This window comes from Haliotis rufescens, unplaced genomic scaffold (assembly GCF_023055435.1).
Source record: "Haliotis rufescens isolate VD_foot unplaced genomic scaffold, xgHalRufe1.0.p SCAF_7, whole genome shotgun sequence".
NCBI lineage: Eukaryota > Metazoa > Mollusca > Gastropoda > Lepetellida > Haliotidae > Haliotis > Haliotis rufescens.
The window spans coordinates 49,699,074-49,716,982 of NW_025964361.1; the positions used below are offsets into that span (position 1 = coordinate 49,699,074).

General features: G+C 41.8%; 1 protein-coding gene across 1 annotated transcript; it reads right to left on the minus strand.

Moving 5' to 3' along the window:
• Positions 1-10,004: 10,004 nt before the first annotated feature.
• Positions 10,005-14,083, minus strand: LOC124110481 (CD180 antigen-like). The gene has a single exon (XM_046469867.2). It carries the CDS (start codon positions 14,057-14,059, stop codon positions 11,588-11,590), a length of 2,472 nt encoding a protein of 823 aa, XP_046325823.2. The 5' UTR covers positions 14,060-14,083; the 3' UTR covers positions 10,005-11,587.
• Positions 14,084-17,909: the final 3,826 nt, after the last annotated feature.

Sequence of the window (17,909 nt, forward strand, 5' to 3'; positions counted from 1 at the left end):
GTGTGTCATAAGACTCCCTTTTTAGTTCAAATACAATATATTAAAACCAGTACATAGACATATTTATCAGGTGTATAAAAGTACATGAATATTTTCAACATATTATCTAATTTTCAAAATATTTCCATCACATTAAACATGATCATCTTTTCGAATTTCGTGAATAGCATAAAAGGTTTTCGAGAAGGGGTATTTAGACACATAACATTAATATCTTAAGTGTGTCTATACTCGAATCTACACTTAATCCATATACACATTTACACTAGCGAATTCTAGTGACGTCTCATTGGCGACGACATGAACAATCCGACCGGTAGTGACCTTCTTGTATGAAGATCGACATCACTATTAAACCGACCTTAGAAAATACATAAGTTATGGATCATACATCTTTGTGTTTTGCGATTCGCGTTTCCTATGGATGACGGTTCGGTGGAAACGGTGATACAAATATGCAATGGGCACAACTGTAAAATATGCTACTAAAGGTTATTCACACATCGGACCGCTCACATAAAACCACAAGGCATGTGTCACAGTGTGGGACTTTACATTTCATGATTTTTCCCAGTGTAAGGTTTATTTCTATATTATAATGTAATGTATGTTCGTATCATGTAGACCCGTGAAGATCCGGGGTAGAATAGATCTTCAGCAACCCATGCTTGCCGTAAAACGCGACTATGCTTTTCGTAAAAGGCGACTAACGGGATCGGGTGGTCAGGCTCGATCGCTGACTTGGTTGAGGCATGTCATCGATCCCACATTGCGAGGATCGATGCTCATGATATCAATCACTGGATTGTCTGGTCCAGACTCCATTATTTACAGACCTCCGTTATATAGCATTACTATTGCTGAGTGCGGCGTTAAACAACCAACCAACCAACCAAATCGTATCATGTATGTCTGGGTTAGACCATGAGGACCCAGTGTCTGATTGTTGAAATATTAATGGTAATTAAACCACAAGGTGCACAGCATTTTAATGATTAGACACTGGGGTCTGAGTGGCCTAACATACTTAAACCATGCATGTCCAACATATAAAGCACCTAAAACTGTACATTTGGTATAAGGAGAAACTGTACATTTGGTGAAAGAAGAAACTGTACAAATTGTATAAGGAAAAACTGTACATATGGTTGAGGAAAACTGTACATATGGTTAAGGAAAACTGTACATATGGTCAAGGAAAACTGTACATATGGTTGAGGAAAACTGTACATATGGTTGAGGAAAACTGTACATATGGTTGAGGAAAACTGTACATATGGTTGAGGAAAACTGTACATATGGTTGAGGAAAAGATGTACATATGGTTTAAGGAAAAAACATACATTTGGTGTAAGGACAAACTGTACATATGGTATAAGGAAAAACTACATATGTGGTATAAGGAAAAAACTGTACATTTGGTGTAAGGAAAGACTGCACATATGGTGTAATATAGAGTAACTGTTACATAATCTCATTTATCACGGTGTGTCATAAGACTCCCTTTTTAGTTCAAATACAATATATTAAAACCAGTACATAGACATATTTATCAGGTGTATAATAGTACATGAATATTTTCAACATATTATCTAATTTTCAAAATATTTCCATCACATTAAACATGATCATCTTTTCGAATTTCGTGAATAGCATAAAAGGTTTTCGAGAAGGGGTATTTAGAGACATAACATCAATATCTTAAGTGTGTCTATACTCGAACCTACACTTAATCCATATACACATTTACACTAGCGAATTCTAGTGACGTCTCATTGGCGACGACATGAACAATCCGACCGGTAGTGACCTTCTTGTATGAAGATCGACATCACTATTAAACCGACCTTTGAAAATACATAAGTTATGGATCATACATCTTTGTGTTTTGCGATTCGCGTTTCCTATGGATGACGGTTCGGTGGAAACGGTGATACAAATATGCAATGGGCACAACTGTAAAATATGCTACTAAAGGTTATTCACACATCGCACTGCTCACATAGAACCACAAACATGACATACATATACAACATGTGGCCAGTCATGACGTTTCCACACATGATATACTTGTGAGGTGAGGTGAGGTGAAATGGGGTTTAACGTCGCGTCCAAGATTATTGCACTTATATAGCGACGTGCATGTACGTGTGTGTGTTTGTGTGGCTGCTTGTACTAGTCCGGACTGATGCCGATTTATAGTGCTAGCTCACTGAGATACCATGTCGCAGTTTAACATGAATACCCCACTCAGACACAGTATACTGACTCCGAGCCGACCAGTCCTTGTTTTAGCCCCTTAATGCCGAGCGCCAGACAGGGTAACAACAAGTGCCATCTTTTAACGTCTTTTGGTATGACGCGGTCGGGGATCGAACCCCGGACCTTCCGCTCTCCGGGCGGACGCTCTACCACAAGACCACGGAGGCGGTCGATATACTTGTGATCCCACCTGTGAAAGAAGGGTGTGTGTGTGTGTGTGTGTGTGTGTGTGTGTGTGTGTGTGTGTGTGTGTGTGTGTGTCGCGATTCTGTGCAGAGTTGCGTCCCTTGGGCACGCCAGAAACCTATGATTGTGGGTTCGAATCCCGGTTCACCCCGATTATGTTTCTAGGTTCAGCACCATACCTGTACTCGTGGGTTTCACCGAAGTGGTAAACGTCTGAGACCTGCATCACTTCGGTCTTTCCTCCCACATTAAGCTGACACGCCGTGATATAACTGGAAAACTGTTAAAAGCGGCTTTAAACCAAACTCACTCACTCACTGTGAAAGAAGGGAAACACTGCAATAGCTTGCATACATTCATAAGCTTTCGGCTTTGAAGGAGATAGGTCTGAAATACTTCGATGTTACTCCACTGAACTTTCGGCTTTGAAGGAGATGTGGCAATAGAGGGTTTAAAGGAGAATCAAGTCCACACCAATTAGCAATTCTCTGACCAAGGTGTCAGGGGATGAGCGTCCAGGAGTGGACAAAACTAAACAGGCTTTGGAGTATACGTTTACAACAGTATATACAAAAGACACTACAAAAGTCATAGGAATACACACACCAGAGTCATTACTATTAACATCTTCCCGAGGCAAGAGAGTTAACTGACTGTAAAAGTCCAGTTTCCACCCTTGCCGAACTAGGCTGGAATTCCTGGGCTCGATCGTAGGGCCACCAGTGGCTATTACGAGTTATGTCCTTTCTATGTCTCTCCTATTGACCACTCATATTCAACCTCTCGTATCACTTGCATTTGCTTCAAACAAAACGGTGGCGCCCAGTCAAGACGATCTGATCGATAATCAAGATCTATATTGTGATAAAACGAGTCTTACATCGCGAAGTGCCTCAAATCACGTGAGCACCTTGATTAAAAACATGAAAAGATTTAGAAAATATATGTTGACAACGAGTTAGCGGTGCACATGCTTTGCAAATCCTGCAGTCGACCGAAATCAGCATGACACTTTACGAACCGGATTTCGATTTCGGTGCGCGATTTTGATTGGACTATGCATAAACTCGTTAGTCCAGCCAAAATGTAATTCCATAATACCAGCCTAGTTCGGCTATAGTCAGTTACGAGTAACTCACTTGCCTCGGGAAGATGCACTATTAACTGCATGTTTGTAGAAACCAGAATATCATTCATGATTTCCAATTAGGTATACACTACGAACAACAAATGGTAGAATCTACAAATTCACAGGAAAATTTCCACACGTGGTGCTTTGATGCACAGAAAACCAGCAACCATGTACACTTTCTGTTTAGGTATCAGTTTTCCATGTAACCAGCTGCGGACGTACAATAACACTTCCTTGGTTGTGTAAATTAAAACATTACACATATAAATCGGAAGGAGATAGTGTTCAACATATCGTGGTGACACAGCTATTCATGGACATGAATTATTACTGTACAGTAGTCAAGTCCTACAAGTAGCACTGTGCCTGTTTGTCCATGAACACTGTCTAAGGACCGTAGTGTCCAAATCAAGGAAATAAGTACCTCTTTGGGTTAAAATGTTTCTATTTTGGGCCGTTTTAGTAATTCGTTGGTCCGCGCGGTCGGAGAACATTCAATCTGATTCTGAAAAAGGACGTATACTGTCATGATGCCGGATATTGTATATTCACTTAATGCTGTGTTCAGCTGTCTCACCCTCACACTGACCATTTGCAGTAAGAATTGGTGATAGGAGGCTGTCACAATCTTTACACCGTCTATTTTCTACCAAGTTCAGAACTGTCTGTCTTCTCAATGAAGAGTCGCAATGTATCAACATCCTCACAGCCTTTGTATACCAATGCCTTGCTATGATGTGTAACACCGTCTCTCCTGTGTTGTTCTTCAAGTGTCCATCTGCCCCCTTCTCAATGAAGAGTCGCAATGTATCAACATCCTCACAGCCTTTGTATACCAATGCCTTGCTATGATGTGTAACACCGTCTCTCCTGTGTTGTTCTTCAAGTGTCAAACTGCCCCCTTCTCAATGAAGAGTCGCCAATGTATCAACATCCTCACAGCCTTTGTATCCTGAGAATGCATATCAGACAGGGGCAGCAGTAGCCTCACACACTCTGTGCAGTGTTTTGATGCTGCTAAATGCAGAGGCGTTCGTCCATTCTTGTTCTTGATATGTCCTTCCGCTCCCTCATCAATCAGGAGTTATATAGATAGTGTAAAGTTGTAAAGAGTTACCATCCTCATCTTGAACATTTATATCAGACACAGATAGCAACAGCCTGATACATATGTCACAGTGTTCACTGTTCTTCACATGTCCATCTGCCCCCTTCATGATAAGAAGTTGCAATATGTCATGCCAGACATGTCCATGCGATGTTGTGGAACCATACCTTTCCTGCCTTTCACCAAATATGTAATGTAGGGGCGTCTGACCATCTTCATCTTGAGCATTTACATCAAACACTTGCAGCAACAACATCTTGATAGGCTCTGTACACTGATACCTTGCTATGATGTGTAAAGCTGTCTGTCCTTTCTTATTTTTTTCAAATGTCCATCTGCCCCTTTCTCAATGAAGAGTCGCAGTGTTTCATGCCAAAAACTTCTTTCCGAAGAACGATGTGCCTGATCAGAACACTGTGTATATGCACTCTCAAGTATATAATGCAAAGCAGTGTTGCCATCTTTATCCTGAGCATTAACATCAGACACTTGTAACAACATCCTCACAGCCTCTGTGTACGGATACCATGCTATTAACCTGTGTAATGCTTTCTCTCCTTTTTTGAATATGTGTGTTTTTTGAATAAGTTCACACATTCTGCACACTTCTTTGATGCTGCAAAATACAGTGGTGTCTGTCCTTGTTTGTTCTTCATGAGTCTATTTGCACCATGCTCCAGAAGGAATTGTACCGTTACATGACAGTCGCCTTTGCGTGAATCTGATAAGGCAGATTGGGACCCACGGAGACAGTGCAACAGTCTGATGCATTTTGAACATTTCGCTGCTAAATGCAAAGTTGTTTGTCCCTTGTTATTTTTCAACTTGGCATCTACTCTCCCATCAATAAAGGATTGTAGTATTTCTGAGCATTTGTGTAGAACTAGTTCATTAGAACTGTAGATACTATACTAGTTCCCATATTCGTCCTGGATATTTATATCCGATATTGGGAGTAACTGTTTGACACACTTCACACTTGACACCGTCATGTGCACATCCGCCCCCTTCTCAATAAGGGCATTTAGAGCGTCATGGCAGTCATGCATATTTGATTCATCGACAATGTACTCAGCTAGATGATTAAGATAGAGTAAAGCTATTTTACCGTCTTCATCCGGAGCATTTACATCTGAAACTTGTAACAAGAGACTGACACATTCTTCACACTGTTTTTTTTTTGCTGTCAAGTGCAGAGCTGTCTTTCCTTTGTTGTTTTTCAAATGCCCATTCGCCCCCATCTCAATAAGGGCCTTTAGAATACTATGTCAGTCATGCGTATTAGATACATTGCCAGTGTATACATGAACATCATGATTCAGATAGTGTAAAGCCATTTCCCCACCTTCATCCTGATCATTTACATCTGACACTGGTAACAAGAGCATGACACATTCTTCACAATGTCTCCCAAGTGCAGAGCTGTTTTTCCTTTGTTGTTTTTCAAATGCCCATTCGCCCCCATCTCAATAAGAAGTTGCAATACTCGATGATGTCCATGATTGTACAAGTGTGTATCAACAAGCAAGCGGTGCAAGATTGTTTTGCCATTTCTATCTTGACCATTTATCGCAGATGGCCAAACAAATCTGACACATTCTCCCAACTGCTGTGAGAAAGCGACATACAGAGCTGTTTGTCACATTTTGTTCTTTACATTACAATCTGATCCCTTCTCAAAAATGAATTGTAATGTTTCATGAGAAACATGTTTCTGCGACAAATAGTGCAAGAATGTGTTACCATTTTCATCCTGAGCATTAACATCAGACTCTGGGAGCAACAGCCTGACACAATCCTCACACTGTTTTAATGCGGCTAAATGCAGAGCTGTCTGTTCTTTTGTGTTCTTCATGTGCGCACAGCCTGTCGCTGTTAACACACTTTGGTTTCCGCGAAAGTCGCGTTGATGTAACACACCACAACACGTTTAAGATACGGCACAGGATGAAGATGGAAACATTCTTGCACTGTTTGTTTGATCCTGCATCTTCAAAGTGTTGTGTGTGGAAAAAGTGTCAGGCTTTTGCTTCCAGAGAGAGAGAGAGAGAGAGAGAGAGAGAGAGAGAGAGAGAGAGAGAGAGAGAGAGAGAGAGAGATATTTTGGCAGAGGTTTCTTTTGAATGCGGACATGATCTGTTGCTTATGTCTATATTCAGTTTGTTTGTGATGGTAAAATAGCTCTCGCAACAAGTAGCATCAGCAGATATTGCAGTTAGTTTAAGAATCTAATGAGATGGATCGTTTTGTCAGCCTCTGTGACTTGTCTGATCGCGTGTCATCATGCGGAATGCCCGGGATAATTACCAAGTCTGTCATTGGTTTGCATTGTCCAGACTCGGTTATTAACATGCTACCGTGATGATATTGGAATATTACAGACGGAGGTGTTACAGCTACTCAGCCATACAAAGTTAGGACTGCTTTGTCTCTACCAAATATTAGAGAGGGCAAATGGAACATTTGAAGGACCAAAGATAGACACAATTTTATGGATAACAACTTCTTTAATACTGTGAAAAGCGATGTTTCGGTATAGATCCTTTTACCGTTGTCAAGCATTCCTACTCCATCTAAAGCTTTGTGAGGACCTGTTCGTTGTCTACCATTAAAGCTTGTCCAAAACAGACACCTAGTATGGCTCTGTACAAATAAAGTCACGGTTGCTAATTGATCTATGTAAGCTGTAAGGATTTGTTGGTTGATGTATTGGCTACAAAGGAACTACAGTATCAGATCGAGGGTGATCAAGGAAGCACAAACAACCTCCTAAAGTATTGGCAGGATAGACGTTCCCATATGTAATCAATATATCAGTGAATACACCAATTAGAACACTCACCAATCATTCTAATTCACAGGAAGAATATCAGGAGATCGAAAAAGGGGAGGCGTTTCTAATTTGGTTCCACTGTCTGTGTGCGACGCAAGCTTATCGCTTTTAGCAAACAGGGGGTGGCTGAAAAATGGTTTAAATCTGTACCATGTCCGGTTACGAGTGCGCAAGAGTAGCGTCCTTGTATAACTTTCACCATCACTACGCAAGCTATCTATTTGTCGTGGATATAATAAGTACAGCAACCTTCTCTGCTGATGCTACTTATTGCGAGAGCTATTTTACCATCACAAACAAACTAAATATTGACATAAGCAACAGATCATGTCCACATTCCAAAGAAACCTCTGCCAAAAGCAGGTTCGATTGTACGATTAAGACGCATTTTGTTTACTTTCAGTAGCCCTAATTGAGGATAAACCAGCACTTTCTGTAGCATACGTTGTGAGTGACGTTTAATCATTAAGAACTTGAGATCCATATATTCTCTTCCTTGACTATGATCTACATGAAATCTCCTGATCACCCCACTGCTGAGTATTCCCATGGAAGTTGCAAATGAGACTATGGTAGACTGTATGGTGTTTATATTGGAACAGGTAGAAACGTATTTCCATTCATGACAGTAAGCGGCACTGACGGTGGAATTCATGACAGTAAGCGGCACTGACGGTGGAATTCATGACAGTAAGCGACACTGACGGTGGAATTTAGGAGAAGGGATTAACACCCTCTGAGGCTTGTTTCCAAGATATTCTAGACACAGCCCCAAGAAAACGCAGCTGCACGGGTTACAGAACGCCCCTGTTCCAGCATCGGCGTATGGGTACCCGGTAGGATGATATTGTAAACCGTCTAATGTCTGCCATACATGCTTGGTTGTGTACACGAGTGGAAACAAGATGAGAAATTTGAATTCTCACTGATCCAGTGATATAATAATGCGTTTTGCATTATTAAACCACAAGGTGACCAGACAGATGGAAGATACTCAATCCCATCATAACTCGTGTTTTGTATAAGGTCAACTTCGTTTTAATTGGATACGTCTTCGAAATCTACATTTAATTAAACCGAACAAGCACGTCACACACTTTAATTTCTTCATATATTCTTTATTAGTAATACCTTAATAAACATCTACTACAGACAGACTACACAATCGAACTATATGCGTATGCTGTATACAGATACAGATATGTCTATAGGTATAATGAGGTCTGCAGAACACTCGAACAGAACATTTTTGGATACCATAAGAACGCTCAGAACACTAAAGATGAATCAGTGCATTCTCATCTCCCTGATGAGTATACAACCTAAGTTGACTGAGGAGCTTGACGGTTAACAGTTATATTAAGGTTAACATTACCATCTCATTCTACCGGAGACCCATTCACTGCTGGATGAAAAAGGCATGTGAACCAAGACACACTTGCCTAAGCCTGCACAATGTACTTCAGGAGTCAAGCTGCCGAACGCAATCACCCATCCAACTACTCTCCGCCACCAACGTTGCTTAACTTCAGTTGATTTGTGACCTGTACGCTGTCCACAATACCACGTGCCACCTTAATATGTTGTATGTTCGTCGCGGTTATCAATTCTTATTTCGACCGTGACGTTGCTCTATTGTTTGAAGTCGTCACTGACACAATATCCAAGCAGAATTTGCTTGTTTTGCACTTCGTAGGTACAGTGATGCATTTTATAAGAATTTCCTTTGCGACCACAGTGATCTCTCTGTTAACAAAAACGGTAAGGTCAGGATTAAATTTTACAGAAAGGTTAAGAAAACTGAACGATGTTGATTGTAAAACGTTTATTAAAGTGTCACATGCACAACATGTACAATATAAAATTGACGCATAACACAAAAGGTGTATGGAGTGCGTCCAGCCAGACAAAGACACTATATACAACATAAACAAAATATATACATACATATAATGTAAGAGGTGGGAAATTTAGCTACGAATTCAGAAGACTCACAGGACAATAAAGAACGAGAGAGCAAATTAAATAATCATGGTGACAACTGTCGTCTCTTAAACAAGGCGTTGCGGCAAGCAACTTTGGTAAAACGTTTGAATTCATTAAATGAATAAATTTGTCTTCTTCGCATATCACATTAAACTTCAGGTTTTTTTTGAGCTGCGCAATATAAATCATACCGGAAATCATCATAAAACTGCCATGTAGTAAAAAGTGACATTTATCTCCCACCAAATCACAATCGCAATATTTACATAACCTTTCCGATAGATGTATAGAAGGTTTGGAACATCTACCTGTCTCAACAAACAAAGTGAGGGAGTGAGTGAGTTGGGTTTAACGCCGCTTTTAACAGTATTCCAGTTATATCACGGCGTGTGAGCTTAATGTGGGAGGTAAGCCCGAAGTGATGCAGGTCTCAGACGTTTACCACTTTGGTGAAACCCTCGAGCACGGGTATGGTGCTGACAAACCTAGAAAACCATAATTTGGGCGAACCCGGATTCGAACCTACAATCATAGGTTTCTGGCGTGCCCAAGGGACGCAACTCTGCACAGCGAATCGCGGCGCCTTTGACGACTTGGCCATCCGTGCCCCCCTCAACAAACAAAGGTAAAATTCAACATCTAAACTTGGCTAAAAGACGGCGGTGGTCTCTATACATAATATTTTTAACATAGAATTCAACAGCAGGTGTAAACTTAAATTTTCTGCAAGTACTTAACTTATTTCCATTTACATTACACTTAACATTCCAAAACGAAGTGTGAAAATTAACTACGTCATCCTGAAATAAAACGTTTTTAATATACCCAACACAGCATTTAACACCCAGTCTGATTTCGAGTAAGAAGTGGTAAAACATCCAAACAATAATATCAGGCAGAATACCAGCCCATATCCCCTCTACTTGCAAGAACAGGTGCATGTTTACTTAAACCAAGATACATTCAGGCAGCCTTATTTTGCACAACTTCAACTTCTTTAAAACTATGAAAGACCCATATAATGGCACCATAAAACAAAACTGGTTCTACCAGCGATTTATACAACTTCGTAAAAAAACATAATGTGACATTCCAACAGCATAAATATACTTAGTGTACAGAGCAGATAACGCTCTACTAGCGGACTAACAAAGCTCTTTCACAGTCTTGTGCATGTCTAAATATTCTTTTAAACACAATCCTAAATGACGATAAGCGCTGTCATAAGAAATGTGAGTATTGTAACAATAAAACTTATAACAAGATCTAAAAATAGATTTTTTTTCCCGAAAACAGACAATTTTGATTTTGTCATTAATACTAATACACCATTTTAAACACCAAGTACTTACAATATCTAACATATGTTGCAGATATTTTTTATTTTGAGCTAACAACGCATTATCATCAGCGTATAACAAAATGGGTAACATTCGTTATCCAATGGTACACCCCATTTGTGAGTTGTTATCAACTTGGCAACATCATTTATATATAGAGAAAATAGAGTTGTGACAATTTGCAACCTTGCTTAGTACCCATGGAAACGTTAAAAGAGTCTGTTATGTAGTCAATCACGCGTACTGCAACCTCACATCTTGATGTAGGGCTTCATTCACTCCTCAGGTGTTGTGCAATGTTCAGTATAATAACCCCATGTTTACGAGATACTTTCAGCGTAGATTTAGCCTTCATAACTTCAGCTTTTGCTTCCAAAGAATCCATAGTTGCTCTGACTAAACGTGGGTATATTTCCTCTAGGCCTCCTTCCTTTCATTTTAACATTGTTTGCGTAGTTCCAGATCGTCAGGCAGAAGCGCCAACACCTTGTTCTTTGTCACTCGCGAATCCTTATCCTCGTGGGTGTGAACATTCAGGTTCTTTATGACTACAAAATTGTCAACAGCATTATACATTTGTTTCCCATTTATAACCCCTCAGTATATTTGTTGGAAACTTTGTACCTTTCTTTCATATGCTTCGAACTTTCAGTCAATTTCCTCATGAACAGAACTAATCTCACTTTTGACATTGTCGTAAAGTTATTAAATATATTGTATTAAACATCAAATGTTAAGCTTTAGAATAAGGCTGCGGGATCAGCGTTGAGGATACGCTGACACAGATGTGTCCAGAACTGGGGGTGTTCCTCCACGTCCAGAATGTGTTCCTCTGAAACCACGTTGAGGAGAAGACGAGGAACTCGAGCTCTCGCTGCCAAGGGCATATCCCTGTACAGAAGCAGGACCCGGTCCGTGATTGCGTTGTTCACGGACATCAGCCTCACAATAGACAGGACAGTAAAGTGTATCCACTCGTCTCTCAGGAAGTTCTCTGTAAGCACGATAACAATCTTCCAGCTTCTCGACAAAGTATTAATGGTCACTTCAGCCTGGGAACACCCTACAGGGTCATGTAAGTCGGGCAGGTACAGTCTTATACCAGGGGAGACTTTGGGGAGCTCCTTGAAGAGACAATGACATGGCCAATGATACTCAGCACTCTCATAGCATATGTAGGCATCATAATCAAAATCCTCCCTTTGTGGTCGGCGTCTTGGGTTATAACCAAGGATATCCAATACGCGGTGTTCTATTTTGGGGAAATATTTCTTGAAAAGAAAAGCTACAAGTAAAGACAACAGTGCAACCAAGTTTCCAACTATGGCCACCGCCAACCAGAACTGACCAACACATGTTCTCCACTGAAATGTCCTGCTTGCATAAAAGGAAGCTGTATCAGACAACGTTCCATCACCAAGGATGCAGCTGTAGTTGCCATGGTGATCTAAAGTGACATCAGTTTCCAGTAACCATTGTATGAAGTGAAGAGTTCCACAGCTGCAGCTGAAGATGTTGCCTGTTAGGTAGAGGTAGAACGAACCGTTATTCACAACAAAGTCATCGAGCATTGTCTGTTGCTGTTTACGGATGACTGACAGGGAATTCGATGTCATATCCAAATGTTTTAGCCTAGCCATCATCAGGAGATCTTCTGCTACGTCATCCAGTCGATTTCGTGCAAGAGAAAGGTTTTCCAATTTGTTAAAGTTTCTCAATGTATTTTTGTTGATAAGCTGCAGATTATTGCCTGACAAATCGAGTCTTGTTAGTTTGGGCATGACATTGAAAAAAGGTTCAGATGGGGACACAAACATGTCATCATCTGACGTCACATCGTGAACAAGCAATATTTGGAGATTCGTCACCATGTTGGTGTTGTTGAATACATTCTGGCTGATCTTCATATGGGATATGTCCAAGAGATTCAGATTTTTACAACATTTCAAATATGACGGAATGTCTAAAAGATCATTTCTAGAGAAATCTAACACAGATAGATGATCGCTTTGTGTCAGTGTTAAACTGATACGCACATGGTTAGCATTGGCAGATCTGCTGAGGTTTACATAACTTAGATTAGGAGGTATGGGAAAATACACCCCTCCTCGTTTTGTGGTATTATATTTGTGGCTGATAGAAAAGCTCAATTTTGTACCCCGAGACAAATCCAGATATTTCAGATTTTCCATCATGTACATATTTTTTGCAGCAGGGAGCAATTTCCCATTCAACAAGTTTCGAGACAAGTCTAGATATTCGATACATCTGAAGAAAGTCGAATTGGTTATGGCATTATCATCAACTTGTGTAATCTTATTACGAGACACGTCTAGCTTTTTCACACATATATCTGCAAGATAACCGAACATTTCCTTTGTTAGAGTCACACTGGTTTCTCCTGTGGTAACAACTCGAGACAGTATTATTTCCTCCATATGTCTTCCAGCCAAACACCGAAGAGCTCTTGTTATGGAGACGAACTTGGTCGTGCTTCCATGCGAGAGGCCAATTAGCAAATTGGTTAGGTTCTTAAAAGGACAAAATGCTCCTGCTTCTATATTTCTAACAACACCGTTGAAATTTAATATTTTAAGTGGAATATCACGCAAAGCTTGAAAGGTTGTGTTTCCAATAACAGGTATACCTATGGTATTGATATTCAGAAGTGTGAGGGTGTCTTTCAACTGTTCTAATTGGGGCCATTTTCCGTCTTTAGGCCAGGAGTTAATATAAAGCTTTTCTAGGCTGTGTAGACCTTGTACAATATCAGTAGGAAATTGTCCTTCGTTATTTATACTTCCTAACAGAACCAATTGCCTCAGACTAACCAAATACTCGAACAGTCCATCTGGGTATGTTGTCTTGTCCAATGAAAGCGTGTCACAACTCATTTTCAAGGCTTCCAGTTTACCAAGACCTTTGAAAGCATCTCTCTGCAATGTATTTAACGGATTGGCACTCAGATAAAGGAATCTCAGGTCACGTAAAGCGCTAAAACTGTTGTTGGATATTCGGGTGAGAAGATTATTTTGTAAATCCAAACCTACAATGTCCTTTGGAAGATCTGATGGCACTTGAGTGAGATTCTGTCTTTGACAGTCGGTGACGTTACCCTGGTACGCTGCACTATAACTGGTGTGACAGCCACTGACAGAGGTGCATGTTGCATCCGTCATCAGCAGGAGAAATATCAATATTTCCACATGCATTGTTTCTGAAACACAATAACAGTTGACCTTGAGACACAGAGTATTTGTATAAATCCATGAATTCTGATTCTGGAATAATTAAAAACACGTAGGAAGGTACCTCACTGTTTGACATTTGTAAATAATAGTTTCACAAATAATACCAGATAAATAAAAAGCTGATTCTGTCTATTTTGATGGTATAAAATTTAATATAAAAACCATTGTTTCCAAAGCCTGGAATAGCCACGTCAAACATATAAGGGTGTTATGATTTGTCAACTGCTCCAGACGACTTGCAACTTATACTTTGAAAAAACATCGTACTTACCAAACGTAAACTGCCACCTTTGCCGTATGATTTGTGTCAACATTCTGTTCCCCTTACACCTTTCCCTTCCTCCTTTCCCTTTATAGTGTCACGTGTTACTAAAGCATAATACTTCTTAAACTGCCTTATATAAACACTCGTCTGTTTTCCTGATAATAAACAGTGTGACTTTCAATTGGATTGGCTCAAGCAGGATCAACCAATATTATGACATCTTTTAATATAATGTAATACGAATCAATATCTGAACAAAGCCTTGAAGATACAGGTATACATTTCAGTGAACTTGTAGACCTTCTCTTCAGTCGATAGGGGGTATTTCCTCCTCATGTTTCAATGACGTCGCTTGTCACTGATTTCTTCCTTCTACTGAACTGATTTATAACTACAGTTTGTATTCCTTCAACACACTGTTTCTTCATAACGGTGATAAGTTAACACTGGCGTAAACCCGTGCACAAAGACATGTTTTGATTCAATTGTTGTCCTATATCCTTCAGTGAGTAAATTTGGTGTAACACGGCTTTGAACAATATCCCAGTGATATAAGGGTGTGTCAGCTCACTGAGAATGGAAAGTCCGAAATGATGCTTGACAACGGTACAAGAATCTACACTAGTACCAGCCCCATCTACCTAAGTCACAGCCAAATGTACACAAGTACCAGCCCCATCTATCCGAGTCACAGCCACATCTACTCGAGTCACAGCCCCATCTACTCGAGTCACAGCCACATCTACCCGAGTCACAGCCATATCGACACTTGTACCAACCCTATCTACCCGAGCCACAGCCACATCTACACTTGTACCAGCCCCATCTACCCGAGTCACAGCCACTTCTACACTTGTATCGGTCACATCTACCCGAGTCACAGCCACATCTACACAAGTACCAGCCACACCTACCCGAGTCACAGCCACGTCTACACAAGTACTAGCCCCATCTACCCGAGTCACAGCCACATCTACACAAGTACCAGCCCCATCTACCCGAGTCACAGCCACATCTACACAAGTACCAGCCCCATCTACCCGAGTCACAGCCACATCTACACTTGTACCGGCCCCATCTACCCGAGTCACAGCCACATCTACACAAGTACCAGCCCCATCTACCCGAGTCACAGCCACATCTACACAAGTACCAGCCCCATCTACCCGAGTCACAGCCACATCTACACTTGTACCAGCCCCATCTACCCGAGTCACAGCCACATCTACACAAGTACCAGCCCCATCTACCCGAGTCACAGCCACATCTACACTTGTACCAGCCCCATCTACCCGAGTCACAGCCACATCTACACAAGTACCAGCCCCATCTACCCGAGTCACAGCTACATCTACACAAGTACCAGCCCCATCTCCCCGAGTCAGAGCCCCATCTTTCCGAGTCAAAGCCACATCTACACAAGTACCAGCCCCATCTACCCGAGTCACAGCCACATCTACACTTGTACCGTCCCCATCTACCCGAGTCACAGCTACATCTACACTTGTACCTGCCCCATCTACCCGAGTCACAGCCACATCTACACTTTTACCAGCCCCATCTACCCGAGTCACAGCCACATCTACACTTGTCCCAGCCCCATCTGTCCGAGTCACAGCCCCATCTACCCGTGTCAAAACCACATGTACACATGTACCAGCCCCATCTGTCCTAGTCAAAGCCACATCTACACAAGTACCAGCCCCATCTACCCGAGTCACAGCTACATCTACACAAGTACCAGCCCCATCTCCCCGAGTCAGAGCCCCATCTTTCCGAGTCAAAGCCACATCTACACAAGTACCAGCCCCATTTACCCGAGTCCCACCCACATCTATACTTGTACCAGCCCAATCTACCCGAGTCACAGCCACATCTACACAAGTACCAGCCCCATCTACCGGAGTCACAGCCACATCTACACTTGTACCAGCCCCATCTACTCGAATCACAGCCCCATCTACCCGAGTCACAGCCACATCTTCACTTGTACCAGCCCCGTCTACCCGAGTCACAGCCCCTTCTACACTTGTACCAGCCCCATCTACCCGAGTCACAGCCACATCTACACTTGAACCGGCCCCATCTCCCCGAGTCACAGCCACATCTGCACTTGTACCAGCCACACCTACCCGAGTCACAGCCCCATCTACCCGAGTCACAGCCACACCTACCCGAGTCACAGCCCCATCTACCCGAGTCACAGCCACATCTACACTTGTACCAGCCCCATCTCCCCGAGTCACAGCCACATCTACACTTGTACCTGCCCCATCTACTCGAGTCACAGCCCCATCTACCCGAGTCACAGCCACATCTACACTTGTACCAGCCCCATCTACCCGAGTCACAGCCACATCTACACTTGTACCTGCCCCATCTACCCGAGTCACAGCCATATCTACACTTGTACCTGCCCCATCTTTCCGAGTCACAGCCACATCTACCCGAGTCACAACCCCATCTACCCGAGTCACAGCCATATCTACACTTGTACCTGCCCCATCTTTCCGAGTCACAGCCACATCTATCCGAGTCACAGCCACATCTACCCGAGTCACAGCCACATCTACACTAGTACCAGCCCCATCTACCCGAGTCACAGCCATATGTACACTTGTACCAGTCACATCTACCCGAGTCCAAGACACATCTACCCGAGGACAATTCACATCTACCCGATTACCAGACACATCTACCCGAGTCCCACCCATATCTACCCGAGTCACAGACACATCTACCACAGTCCCACCGTCATCGACCACAGTCCAAGTCACATCTACCACATTATTACCCAAGTGAGGAAGATACAGATGGTAAGATACTAAATATATACGTCATACGTGTGTCGTACAAGGTTGACCTCGTTTCATTCGTTTCGATTGGACTGCCGTGACCTCTGTCACACCGGAACAACTTTTTTCATTCATAAACAAATTACATTCTTTTTTACAATTACAAGGCAGAACGGAAGGAATCTCATGAAAGTGAGAGACATTTACACACACCTTATTTAACCAAACAAGATCGTCACACGCATTAAATTCGCTTAGCAATCTATATTAGTTATGCATAGAGCTACGACAGACATTATATTATCGAGCTATATCATTATGCAATGTACGACTACCGATGGATCGAGGGTCCATATGAGCGTGACGCATCCGACCACTTTCGCGACTTTCAATATGATTTAACGTAAAAGGTTAATCGAGGTGAAATGAAGTCAGTTTAAGCTATTTGGACAGATATCTAGAGTTACGATGGATGCTCCGGTTGTGCCATCAGAGTCCCCAATGAAAGCGTATTTTGTGATATTGCTTTCGAAGGTGTTTGTTCATGAATGAACATACACGACTGCACGACCAGATCACTCAAAGTGAACAGTTCCGATACAAATCATTCGAAAACTCCGTGGAAGTGTGCCTGACTTGTGTGTTTGTGACCCAAACAACCCAAGTGTGAAAATAACATTCCCTATTGACCTCTAGCGTAAAACGCTGTGAGTAGATCACAGTTGTCTTTTCTTGTTCCGATGGTGACCTT

What these genes read in the sequence shown, in the direction of transcription:
- LOC124110481 (XM_046469867.2), bottom strand. Translation starts at nt 14,059, where the DNA reads ATGCATGTGGAAATATTGATATTTCTCCTGCTGATGACGGATGCAACA.